Here is a 13,702-nt window from a genome sequence, read left to right on the forward strand (position 1 = left end):
ACTTAGATGTGAAGATAATTTTGTAGACTTGTGAGAGAGATTCTATCAGATAACGGTATACGGCTGTGGGTATTAAGATGTTAGACTAATCATTACAGGTGGGGTTTCTTTTCTGTCATCCTTTGTTCTGTGTCTAGCAACTTAAAGAAGCTGAAGAAAAACTGAGAAGTACAAATCAAGACTTGTGTAACCAGATGAGACAGATGGTCCAGGACTTTGACCACGATAAGCAGGAAGCTGTGGATAGGTGAGACATGTTGGTGCCTTGCTTTTATCTCTTGGCTCTCCTCCTGGATAGCCCAGTCTTCTACCCTGGCAGCCCCTCTCCCGAAATGGAGTGAACTGTCCCTGTGGAAATTAGATTGACAGAGGTCAGCCCCTCCTTCCCAGATTATAATGTGGAACACCAAGACAGAGTTATGTGGTGGGCTGACCCTAGCTCATCACCACTGCACTTCACTGAACTATTAGAGCCGCTTCTAGAGGCCTCTGGGAAACCAAATACCGAGTTACACATATGCAAACAGACCTTTGGAAGATGACTTGTAAGTTGGCTACTGCTGGTATTTGTGTAGTAAACGTGTGTTTTGAATTCAGGGGCTATTTCTCAGTTATTTCAATTAAACAGTTACTTCTTCATAAACACCAGTCTCCAACATAGATAAACTATTCTGTTTGAAGTGGTGGGATATAGTCTAACACCTAAATCCAGTTTCCTCTAGAAACATGATGAAAGGAATGTTTGAAGATTCCTGTAAGACCAGTGGATTTAAATGAGCTGCTCTTGGTTTTGGTTGGGGGAAAGCAGTCTAACCTAATTATAATTTGCATTAGTGAAAACAAGGGGGAAGGAAGGCAGGCAGGAGGGCGGGCAGGGAGGGAGGGAGGGAGGGAGGGAGGGAGGGAGGGAGGGAGGGAGGGAGGGAGGAAGGAAGGAAGGAAGGAAGGAAGGAAGGAAGGAAGGAAGGAAGGAAGGAAGGCAGGAAGGAAGGCAGGCAGGCAGGCAGGCAGGCAGGCAGGCAGGCAGGCAGGCAGGCAGACTAGTTCATCCTGTCCCTGTTGCTGCATGGCTTAGTTCCCCTCTCTTGCTAGATGTGAAAGAACTTATCAGCAGCACCACGAAGCTATGAAGGCTCAGATCCGAGAGAGTCTTTTAGCAAAGCATGCTGTGGAGAAGCAGCATCTCCTTGAGGTCTATGAGGGGATGCAGTCACAGCTCAGGTAAGAGGAGGCCTCACTGCCTGTTTGCTCCAAAATTTGGAGTCATGTGTGTGTGCACTCATACTTGTGCGTGTGTGCACATGTATGCACACACCTGCCTACTTGCTGGTTCTGTGTCTCCAACCAAGGTCTGACCTGGATAAGATGAACAAGGAGATGGCTTCCGTGCAGGAGTGTTACCTGGAAGTGTGCAGAGAGAAGGACGAGCTAGAATCTGCTCTCAGGAAGACCATGGAAAAGGCTCAGGAGCAGAGGGTAGGCCGCTCCCATGTCCTCTCATGCCTCATCATTTCCACTAACACACCTGCTTTGGCCAATTGTGGGAAAGGTGTTCATAGAGGCTTTTTATTTGATTATATCAAGCTATTGTGACTCACAGAATTAAAAAATACTGAAATTGTTATTAAAACCTTTGTAGAAGGGTGACTAGATGAGGGAAGAGGATGTTTCTTTTTAAAAATTAATTGTAATTTATGATTTATTTTACTATTTTTAATTGTGTGTGTGTCTCTATGTGTGTTGTGCACATGAGTACAGTTGTCACAGGCCAGAAGAGGGTGTTGATTGTCTGGGCTGGAGTTACAGACTATTATAAACTGTCCGGCATGGGTGCTGGAAACCAAACCTGGTTCTTTGCAAGAGCAGGCTGTACTTGTAACCACTGAGCCATCTCTCCAGCTGCATCTTTATAGACTTATTCTGGGAAACAGAGCACTCTGGATCAGCTCGCCCCCCATGGCACCTCCATTTTCATGTGTTTACTGCCTGTGCCTACCCAGGAGATCCTGCATAGCTTATGGGTACTGCACAGTGTGCCATCAGCATCTGTGAGCCTGCACAGTGTGCCTTCAGCAGCTGTGAACATTGCACAGTGTGCCTTCAGCATCTGTGAGCCATCACAGTGTGCCGTCAGCAGCTGTGAACATTGCACAGTGTGCCTTCAGCATCTGTGAGCGCTGCAGTGTGCCATCAACAGCTGTATGTGCTGTACAGTGTGTCGTCAGCATCTGTGAGCGCTGCACAGTGTGCCGTGAGCATCTGTGAGCACTGCACAGTGTGCCGTGAGCATCTGTGAACATTGCACAGTGTGCCGTGAGCATCTGTGAGCCTGCACAGTGCGCCGTGAGCATCTGTGAGCCTGCAGTGTGCTCTCAGCATCTGTGAACATTGCACAGAGTACTATTAGCTGCTTTCCCAGTACACCTGTTGCATTCAGAGTAGACATTTGCCATTTTATTGTCCTGGAAAGGACAGGAGTTTGAGTGTCATCTCGTGACAAGGAAAGTGAGGCTCTGGATAAGGCTGTGTATCTCCACTGGCCTCTCAGGAGCTGGAGAAAGAGCAGTGAGTTCTTTATCTGACCTGTCTTGCTGCTACTGCCCTTGCTGCGTGTTCAGGAGTACCCCCATGTTAAGCAGTGGTCAGCTCTGTCCTCTGGAGATGGAGATCTGACTCTGGTTTGCTTGGACCAGACTGTGGGCCACAGTTTGAAAGCTACCTGCTTCAAGGCTAGAAACTAGGTACAGATACTAAATATTCTGCCCAGATGTTTTGGAATATGATATCTTAAAGCAAGGTATTGCCATCACTTTTGTGGGAAAGGCAGTCGTGAGCAGATGGGGTGTTCAGTTCATGTTGTATTTTGGCCATGTTTCAGCAGAGCCACATGACGGAAAACATGCCATGAGTGTGATGTCACTCAGTGGAAAACGAATTTTTAAAGGGAGTCAGTGTTGGCTACAGAGGAGTTACAAAGGATTTAAAGTTATTTAGAAATTGAGAGAGAATCATTGATAAGAGTGTTAAGTAGGGAGCTTGGTCTGGAGACAGAATTTATAGAACGTGCAGGACCAAGATTCATGCCACATGCACTGTTCTGTTTTCCACAAAGACAGAGTGTCATACTGTTGCCCAGGTTGGCTTTGAACCTGCGGTGAAGCCAGGGATGACCCTGACCTCCTGATCCTGCCTCTGCCATGCCCACGCTGAAGCATTTTTAATGTGGCAACTGTCTGTACTATCCGGAGATGCCGAGATACTAACTTGAGTTTCTTTACAGAGACAGCTTTTAGAAGACAGAGAAGAATATGTAAGCAAACTGAAGTTAGAACTTGAAGAGAAGTACCAAGAAACTCTTAAGACAGAAAAACAGAACTGGCTGAAAGAGCAAGCAGCCGGTGTTAAAGAGCAGGTTGAGAAAGAGGTGACGTCACTGGGACAACTGAAGAAAGGGGCTGGGTCAAAGTTTCTTCTGGTTACCCTGCTTATTAATTTATTTTTCCCAGCCCTGGCTGGCCTGGAACTTGCCATGTAAAACAGCCTGGCCTTGCACTCACAGCCATCTCTCTGCCTGTCTTTGCCTCTTGAGTGCTGGAATTAGAGGAATGAGACACCACACCTGGCTTCTGGCCACTATATGTATAATAACTGTAGGTCATTCTTCCTGAACACGTGACCTATAATTAATTAGCAAGCATGCAGATAGCCATCTGTTCTGTCTCAGAATCTGGCTGCTAGAACACATCATACCGTTTTGACTTTTCAAAATTATTCTGTGATCTTTATCTAAATTCAGGATATATGTTTTTTTGGATATTTCTTTGATTCCTAGAAATGAAACTATGGTCTAATTTCCTATTATGAGATGGTTCTAATAAGTCTCTGTCAGTGTCTCTAACTATGTAATTATAGACATAAATGATTCATGCATTGGATCAGAAGAAAAGTGATGGGCAGGCTCAGCAGCCAGAACTTAATTTATTTAATTACAAAATGTAGTGTGTTACTTAGGCCACTTTCAAGTAAGTATGAGAACATTCTTACGGCTTCTCTGCTCACCCCTCCCCCATCCCATTATCCTTGATTTTCTAGACAGTTTTACTTGTCCTTTCATGTTCCTATATATACTTGATTTTATGTATCTTTGTGAAATCTGTAGACCCTCAATGAGAGATGATGTGTTTATCTGAGACTGGGTGTCATCATCTTCAGCTGTCTCTGCTTTCTTACCAGTCCTGTAACTTGGTGATTTTTTATGACTGAAGAGAGTTCAGTTGTGTGTAAGTTGTCCTGTAGCTGACATCTAGTTGGTTCTATACTTAGCTGTCATATGCAGCATGGCAGTAAACATCGCTATGTGAGTGTCTCTGCCATATGCTGACTTTTGGGTAAACACCCAGTAGTAGTGTGGTTGTGCCTTCTTTGGCTTTATTTTCAGTTCTGGAGGAACCTGCATCCCGGCTTCCTCAGGGGCTGGACTGGGTTAGCCTTCCTGCAGTGTGCAGGCTCCCTCATGTGTGCATATTTGCAGCATGGTCTGCTTGTCTTCTTTCCTGTCTCTTCTGACTTCTTTTTGAGATCAGGCCTCACTTTGTAGCCCGGTACTTGCTATGTAGACCAGGCTAGCCTTGGACTCAGAGAGATCCATCAGTCTCTGCCTTCTAAGGACCGGGATTAAAGGCATACACCACCATGCCTGGCTGGTTTCCTAGAAATTTAAGGACCAGATTATGATCGTAAACACTAAGAAATAGAAAATCAGGCAGAATTCTAGCTTGTTTAAGATTCTGTCATAGATCTGACATAGAGCTTGCTATTCTGGTAGTGTAGTAGCTGGAAGTACTTTTAGAACTCCAGACAGTCAGCAGATGGGACAGGCAAAAGAGGAAAGAGCATTTTGCTACTTCATAGCTTTGCATAAGACTGATTAGACCCACCCACGGCGTTGCTGGGCATGGAGAACTCATGGAGAGGTTCTATCCATGCCGCTCCCTCTAACTTAGTTTATACTGAGTAAGGTTTCAGGGTGTTCAAGTCGGTGAGACTGTCACTTGGACCATTCAACTTAAACTTGTTCATTAGATTTCCTTAGTGCTTGCTTTGATGTGAAACTCTACAGTTAGCAGCAAACAAGTCTGAGTTGTTGTGGCATCCCTACTGCGGTGGAATCAGAACTTCTTGCCAACTCACCCTGAGGTGGTCTGCCCTTAATACTTATTGTTAAGTCTTCATGTGAATTCTGTTTTTAGCGAAAGCCAAAAAGGAATGTATTTTTGTTGAGTGACCTTCTAACCCTCATATAATAATTATGAGAGGATTTATCAGGTGTGTCCTATGGCTCCTGCAGGCCCCATGTGCCCAATATGCAGAACTTTAAACTTACCTAAAACATGAGATTATTTGTGTGATTATAGACCATGAGCTTTATAGATGGCAACGCTGTATCACAGTGTCAGAAGGCCACCGCCCCTCCAAGGTTTTAAATACACCTGTAGTTGTCTTTCTTGAGTAACCTTTAATTCTAGTTTTTATTTTATTGAGTACTTTTCTTCTCGTGTTCCTCCTAAAAACAGAGCATACAAAAACTTGCTCAACAGCTGGAAAAGGAGTGGCGGGCCAAACTGAATCAGAATATAAAGGCTCTGAGAAAGACAACTTCAGACTGTGGCAGTCAGACCGACCAGGTGGGCCCTCCTGATGCCCTTCCTACGCCGGAAGCAGCAGTCCTGACAGAGGAGCAGGCTCGCAAGGCCCAGCGGGAGTTAGAGCAGGAGAAGGAGATGGCTGTCAAGGAAGCTTTGAGGAAGCTGGAAGTTGAGTTGGAGCTCAAGCACTGTGAGAGTATTACACAACAGGTGAGCGGCACACTCAGGGCGGGGAAGTGTGGGGCTTGTGGTCAATGAAAATCCAGGCGATGCAGCCCGCCTTCGAGCTGGGCTGACTTCATACATTTTAAACGTTTTAGTGTCCCTAGAATGGGATAGATACTGCAGCGCCTCTCAAGCTTCCTTCATTTCTAAAACTCTTTCTCTGTTCTCTGAGTTTTCAAGGTGCTTTCTGAAATCTAAGTGTTAGGATGCCGGAGGGTGTGTGTGTGTGTGGTACTTGTTTTAACATTCAAATAAAAAGTTAAGAATCTTTCGCATCAAGTTTTATAGAAAATATTCCACGAAAGTATTTTTGTTAGTAATTTTAGATTAAGATCTTAACAGCATTGGTATTAAAAATCTATGCTGAACTGAGTTGAGTTGGCAGGTGTGCCCCATAGCGGAGCTTTGTAATTCCCATCAATGGCCAAAAAGTGGTGCCATTGCCTTTCGCTTGAAGCATTCACAGCCTGGCTTTACATGTGGGTGAAAACATTTCAAAGTGAGACCGTGCGGAGGAAAGCGTCGTGTTACCAGAGTAGAGATGACCGAGTCTCTGTGTCTATAGCTCGTGTTACCAGAGTAGAGATGACCAAGTCTCTGTGTCTAGGTGAGCTAGTGCAGTGTTCTCCTGGAGAGCTGCCCGTTTGTGTGCGAGAGGTCAGAGTGCAAAAGGCAGGAAGTGTCTTAAAACCTATTATATATTTTATTTTAATAAGAAGCCACCTGGCCTGGTGATGTAGACTGGTGACAGCATACTTTCCCAGCACTAGAAAGCCCTCATTTCAGTCCCAGTACTAAAAGAGGAAAAACCAAAAACAGTAACTGAAGTAAGGTATTTAAATATCCTTAGCTTTTGATAAATACTTATATATATATATATATATGCATTATTCTGCGTGTTATTTTAGGATATCTTATAATCAGGAACATAGGCAAAGGAACATGTGACATATCAAGGACACCTTCCATCAGCTATGGTGTCCTGAAATGAACTGGTATTGCACTTAAAGAGGCAAGAGGATTACCACAGTTTCCAGGCCAGCCTGGTCTGCATAGTGAGTGCCAGACCCGCCTGGTCTACAAAGGGAGTCCCAGGCCCCCAATCTTCTGACGTCTTTACTACGGTTAAAAGAACGTTGCTTAGAGAAGTGTTTAAGAGTGCTTCTCAGTATATATGGAACTTTAGATCAGATGTAGAAACATAAGGAAAGCTAGCACGGGATGGATTAAATGTCTCCAGAAGACGTAAATTTCTGTGGGAACTCTTACCTTCTTGCTGTAGTTACCAGCTGGAGTTTCTGTGCATGTACAGTTAGTACTGGAAGCTGTTTGTGTCAGCGCTGCATCGCCATGTGTATATCTGTGTTTGAAAGGAGAAAGAAGTGCAGCAAGCTCTGTCCATGTAATTGATGACGGGTTATCACCCCCACCCGTAAAGCTCATCACGCCTTGAGTTCTTGTCAGAACCTGAAGGGTCATGTGTGTTCTTATGTCCGAATTCATTCTCGAAAGCAGCAATCTGTGCTTGCATGAGGCGTGTCTGTGTATGTACTCATAGGGTGTGTTGGTTGAGCAGGAGCGAGGAGGTGGTGAGTATAATGATTGACAGGTGGCACTAGGTGACCCTTTGGCGTACTTTAGTTTTTCTATCAGGATAAATAGAACTTTGTTGGAAATGATTGATAGTACTTTGTATGATGCTTCTGATGGCTGCATTGCTCATCAGATACAGATTTCCACTTCCCCTTTGCAGGGGACAGGATATGAATTTAGAAAGAAGGATTGCTGTTTCCTGTTTGGTATGAAGTCAGTGTGGTTGTAACGCAGGGAGACACAATGTAAAACATGTGTGAGGTCATAGTTGCTGTGAAGCTTTACCCTTGCTATGCCTCTCTCCTGTATCTCCTGTAGGTGGAAACAGCTGTGCAGAATGCCCGCAGTCGCTGGCTACAGGAGCTGCCCAAGCTTGCAGAGTACAAGGCACTGCTGAGAGCCCAGCAGCAGGAGTGGGCAAAGCAGCAGGAACTGGCCATGGCTCAGAGGGTGAGTGCTGTGCGATTCTGTCCATAGCCTCCCACCTCCACCCTGGAATGTACGTCTGCTCTTGGCATTCAGCCTAAGCAGGTGGAATCTGCTCTTGTCTCACTGGAGGTGAAGGCTTTGATCTCAGCACCTTGAGTCTCTCATCATCCGAGAGATGGCTGCACTTAGAAATTAACCCTGTTTTATTATTTATTACGGACTGTTTGGTTGCGATTGAGAATAGGTCTCTCTGCTCTCTGTTATTATTTCATGTGTGTGAAGATTTCCTGAACTGTCTGTAGTCTTAGAGCGCGTTCACTTTGAAAATACCCAGCTCCCTAGAGAGTTCATGCTCTTCCAAAGAAAAATTCAGGTGTGCACCCCCCCATTTAATTTAATCAAAAAGCAAGCAAGCGGAAAATAACTTTAAAGTTTGGCACAGTAATTCTAAAATTTATTTTGAAAAATAAAGGGTGTTCTGAAAAAGGTGTTGTAGTCCACACTACAGAATGTGTTTGAAGGCAAAAACTGCCTTGCATCACAGCAACACACTATACAAGACAGACTTGAGGGATAGGCCCAACTTTGAGTAAATGTTTAGCAGATTGTTTCACTCCCAGAGAACGAAGAACATGGATTGGTTGCTCCATGGTGCATTGTCTTGTGGCAACCCAGTAACACTTTGGGGAAAGTAGTTTTACCCAGATGTGTGTCACAATAAACTTTTGGTTGATAGCATTAAACGTTTGAAAGATGACACGGTACTGGGACTTGCCTGTAACCCAGCCCCTTGAGGTCTGATGCTCAAGGTCATCTTTTGCTACAGAGAATTTGAGGCTAGCCTGGGATACACAAGACTTTGTCTCAAATAAACAAATAGTAACCTTTCAATATTTTCTTACTATAATAGTAAGTATATGAATATTTCTTATTTTTGTGTTTTTGTGTGTCTGAAATAACTCAAAGTAAGTATCTCAGAGGGAGAGAGAAAGAGGAAACAGTATGATGAGACTCAGTAGTCAGAAAATCATACAGTCGGGTAGAACATAGACAGCTGAGAGCCACAAGGTCTCCAAGAATACAGAGGCATTTACACCCTGGCACTCGGGAGGCTGAGCCAGGAGGATTCCACTGCCTCAGTGGGCAAAGTGCTTGCTGTGCAAGCATGAGGTTCTGGATTCGGACCCTCAGAGCCCACAGAAAGCCATTCGTGTGCAACTGGGCCTGGCTGAAGATGGCAGGAGCAAGGGGGATTGCTGACCAGCCATTCTGGTGGAACAACAAGCTTCAGGGGTAGTAAGAAACTCTGAAACGTGAGCTGGAGCATGAGGGGAGGGAGTCCTGGTGTTGGCCTCTGGCACATCACAGGTGAGGGCACGCCCGCACTGAAATAAGAAAAGAATAGGCTTAAGTCTAGTATAAGCAGATTTTACAGAATGTATGTCACATCTAGATTTGTTTTTCCCTTTATTTTTTATTTTAAATTGCTTGTTTAGTTGGGAGGTTAGCCCAGACCTTAGGATTTGTTGTTACTAGAGACTGCCAGAGACGCTCAGACGTGCGCTTTTTGCTGACCCTCTCGCCTTGCTGCTGTGCCCTTTAGCTGTCACTTGCACTCTCTGAAGCCAAAGAGAAATGGAAAAGTGAGCTTGAAAATGTGAAGCCAAATGTAATGGCTGTCAAGGAACTGGAAGAGAAAATTCACTCTCTCCAGAAGGAATTGGAGTTAAAGGATGAAGAAGTCCCTGTGGTTGTCAGGGCTGAGCTGGCGAAGGCGCGAACTGAATGGAACAGAGAAAAACAGGAAGAAATTCATAGGATTCAAGAACAAAATGAGGAAGATTATCGGCAGTTTTTAGATGAGCATCGAAATAAAATTAACGAGGTGCTTACAGCAGCTAAAGAGGACTTTGTGAAGCAGAAAACTGAACTACTTCTTCGGAAGGAGACAGAATTCCAGGCATCTCTGGACCAGAGTCACAGGGAGTGGACAGTGCAGGAGGCTGAGCGGACGCAACTGGAAATCCATCAGTATGGGGAAGACATCCTCACTGTGCTTGAGTTTCTCCTAAGGGACACCCAGAAGGAGGACGCTGGTGATTCACAGGACAGGCAGCTTTTGGAAGTCATGTCAGTTTGTTCTTCAAAATGGATATCTATGCAGTATTTTGAGAAAGTAAAAGCCTGCATACAGAAAGCACTTCACGATACGCTGCCCTTGCATATAGACAATGCCACTTCCGAGTGGGAAAAGGTATGTTCTTAGAGTCGAGAAAGCAGTTGAATGCCAGGGGTGGTGCAGAAGGTGAGTCTGGTGGGCTTCTCTCATCCTCATCTTACTATTAATAGGTTAAGATGTTTGTCTTCCCCAGTGAAATTAGCTTTATTGCAGCAGATCTAATGGATTACATTTGTTGCTAGTTTTTTTAGTTTATTTATTTATTTATTTATTTATTTATTTATTTATTTATTTATTTATTGGTTTTTCGAGACAGGGTTTCTCTGGTTTTGGAGCCTGTCCTGGAACTAGCTCTTGTAGATCAGGCTGGTCTCGAACTCACAGAGATCCGCCTGCCTCTGCCTCCCAAGTGCTGGGATTAAAGGCGTGCGCCACCACTGTATTTTATATATTTTTTTAAATTGCTTCATAGCTCTACTACTATGAGGCAGGGCATTTAGCCTCTAGAAATCTATTACTTAAATATATGTGTGTGTTATTCTTTATAAAAGTATAACATTTGAGAAATTAATAATTGTGTTCTTAACCACTTCAAGAAATATATGTCTTATTACGACAGAGGGTTGATTGTTGTTTTGTTTTTTTCTAAAGAGGTTAGAAGTCAGTTTCTTGTCCTCAATGAATTTGTGTTGTTGGAGGAGGCTGCTTGTTCTACCCGGCCACCCAGAGCTGAAATAATCACACAGAAACTATATTATTTAAATCACTGTTTGGCCCATTAGAGGCTAACTCTTACTTTCTTTCTTTCTTTCTTTTTTTTTTTTTTGGGATTTTTCGAGACAAGGTTTCTCCGTAGCTTTTTTTGGTTCCCCTCCTGGAACTAGCTCTTGTAGACCAGGCTGGCCTTGAACTCACAAAGATCCGCCTGCCTCTGCTTCCTGCTTCCCGAGTGCTGGGATTAAAGGCGTGTGCCACCACCGCCCAGCTAACTCTTACTTTCTTAATTTAACCCATCTCCATTAATCTGTACATCACCACGAGGGCATGGCCTACCAACAAAGTTTCAGCATGTCTGTCTCTGGCTGAGACTCCATGACTTCTCTCTGGCTCCGCCTCCTTTCTCCCAGCATTCAGTTTAGTTTTCCCCACCTTTCTCTGTTCCCCTATAGTTCTGCTATAGGACCAAAGCAGTTCTTTTATTAACCAGTGACATTCACAGCATACAGAGGGGAATCCCACATCAGTGTCTTATTATACAAAAAGTGACAATGAGGTCCCAAAATTGTTAAAAAGAAACAAACGAACAAGATGTTTGATGCATTTGCCAAAAATTCCTGGAGTACAGTTTCATAGATGCCCCATATGTGTGCTTGCAGAATGAATTCTCTGTGTCCTTTTAGTCATGCAAGTACTGTCTGAGACCAGACGAAACCAGCCTGACCAATTTAGGATTGAAGGGCGAGGCACTGATGAAACTTCCAGAGTCATGTTCTAGTGTGTAGCCAGGCCGTTTCATGTTCTAGTGTGTAGCCAGGCCATTTCATGTTCTAGTGTGTAGCCAGGCCGTTTCATGTTCTAGTGTGTAGCCAGGCCGCTTCATGTTCTAGTGTGTAGCCAGGCCGTTTCATGTTCTAGTGTGTAGCCAGGCCGTTTCATGTTCTAGTATGTAGCCAGGCCGTTTCATGTTCTAGTGTGTAGCCAGGCCGTTTCATGTTCTAGTGTGTAGCCAGGCCGTTTCATGTTCTAGTGTGTAGCCAGGCCGTTTCATGTTCTAGTGTGTAGCCAGGCCGTTTCATGTTCTAGTGTGTAGCCAGGCCGTTTCATGTTCTAGTGTGTAGCCAGGCCGTTTCATGTTCTAGTGTGTAGCCAGGCCGTTTCATGTTCTAGTGTGTAGCCAGGCCGCTTCATGTTCTAGTGTGTAGCCAGGCCGTTTCATGTTCTAGTGTGTAGCCAGGCCGTTTCATGTTCTAGTGTGTAGCCAGGCCGTTTCATGTTCTAGTGTGTAGCCAGGCCGTTTCATGTTCTAGTGTGTAGCCAGGCCGTTTCATGTTCTAGTGTGTAGCCAGGCCGTTTCATGTTCTAGTGTGTAGCCAGGCCGCTTCATGTTCTAGTGTGTAGCCAGGCCGTTTCATGTTCTAGTGTGTAGCCAGGCCGTTTCATGTTCTAGTGTGTAGCCAGGCCGTTTCATGTTCTAGTATGTAGCCAGGCCGTTTCATGTTCTAGTGTGTAGCCAGGCCGTTTCATGTTCTAGTGTGTAGCCAGGCCGTTTCATGTTCTAGTGTGTAGCCAGGCCGTTTCATGTTCTAGTGTGTAGCCAGGCCGTTTCATGTTCTAGTGTGTAGCCAGGCCGTTTCATGTTCTAGTATGTAGCCAGGCCGTTTCATGTTCTAGTGTGTAGCCAGGCCGTTTCATGTTCTAGTGTGTAGCCAGGCCGTTTCATGTTCTAGTATGTAGCCAGGCCGTTTCAGTGTTCAGGACCAGGTGGGACAGTGTCTGAATGGGCTGTGAGGCAAGCTTTCGCCATCAGAGTTGGGGTCTGTGAAGACATGACTGTTACAGACTATTCTAGGTCATTTTTCATCATTTGGTGTTAATGCCTACTGGAAATGCATATAAGCCAGGGTAGGAGTTCCAGTGTAGGAGACAAGCTAGCAAGTCACTTTGGGCAAGTCTGTGTTATGGCTGGCCATCCAGAAAAAGAGAATCCAGCTCCCTGGTCCAGTTCCTGATCCTGGCATCTGTGGGCCTGTGTGCATCCAGCATATGAAATAGGACAGAACTTTAGAACCAGAGGAGCCGAAATGGTCTGTCCACCTCGTCCCAGTTCATCCCAGTTCACATGTTTATCTTTGATTTTACAATGATGCTACGATTAGGTAGTTGCCATCAATAAAAATGACTGGCAAGATTACTTCCCATGAGCATTGCTTAATACTTCATTGAGAATCTTGGGGAGAAACAATTAAAATAAGAAAACTAGCAGGTTTTAGGAATAGAGGTGATGAAGAAATCATGTTGCTGCTTTCAAATTTGTTTAGAAAAGAGTCCTTACAAGTGAAAAAAAAGGCGCTCCCTTTCTCCTGCATGTGTTAATTGTAAATGGTTATTACATTCAAGGTCTAGTTGCTGATTTTTCCTGTAGTGAAAATGTGGGATTTTCAAGGCATTTCATTTTATGTCAGTGCAAAAATCAGTCTGGAGGTCTTTCAGGGCCTGTAATTGCACAAGCAGTGTAAGCTCATCCGTGTGACTTATCTGGCTCATGGCTGTGGATGTGAGACAATGCGGCTAAGAGCTGAGACTTTCACAGCTGTCCGTGGGTGGGTCGAGCTGCATTCTTGAGGAAGAGGGCTTGACACGCCTAATCTCTGGCTTGTCATAGAAGCAGGACTTGACCTGCTGCCCTGTAGCCACCACAGCTCAGGACACTGGGAGTCAATTAATGATTCCTGTACACATTCCATAAATATGAAAGTGTGCTGTACACATTCCATAAATATGAAAGGCTGATTTATAGTTTATTAAAGCCATAGGGCTTAGAATTGCTCATGGAAATTGAGATAAACCAAAGCTTGCTAAGACAGGAAGGATGCAGGAAGTGAGAAAGACAATTTTTAAAGAAAATGTACTA

General features: G+C 44.5%; 1 protein-coding gene across 5 annotated transcripts in view; it reads left to right on the plus strand.

Moving 5' to 3' along the window:
• Cep152 (centrosomal protein 152) overlaps nt 1–13,702 on the plus strand; it is a 65,587-nt gene that overhangs the window by 37,237 nt on the left and 14,648 nt on the right. For all 5 annotated transcript variants that reach the window (XM_057781943.1, XM_057781945.1, XM_057781946.1 and 2 more), the window contains 7 exons: nt 138–247; nt 1,093–1,221; nt 1,350–1,476; nt 3,281–3,424; nt 5,574–5,855; nt 7,782–7,913; nt 9,496–10,146. In XM_057781943.1, coding sequence (XP_057637926.1) covers nt 138–247; nt 1,093–1,221; nt 1,350–1,476; nt 3,281–3,424; nt 5,574–5,855; nt 7,782–7,913; nt 9,496–10,146 — 1,575 coding nt within the window. The remainder of the gene's footprint in view (nt 1–137; nt 248–1,092; nt 1,222–1,349; nt 1,477–3,280; nt 3,425–5,573; nt 5,856–7,781; nt 7,914–9,495; nt 10,147–13,702) is intronic.

The sequence above is a fragment of the Chionomys nivalis genome, chromosome 9 (assembly GCF_950005125.1).
Source record: "Chionomys nivalis chromosome 9, mChiNiv1.1, whole genome shotgun sequence".
Classification (NCBI taxonomy): domain Eukaryota; kingdom Metazoa; phylum Chordata; class Mammalia; order Rodentia; family Cricetidae; genus Chionomys; species Chionomys nivalis.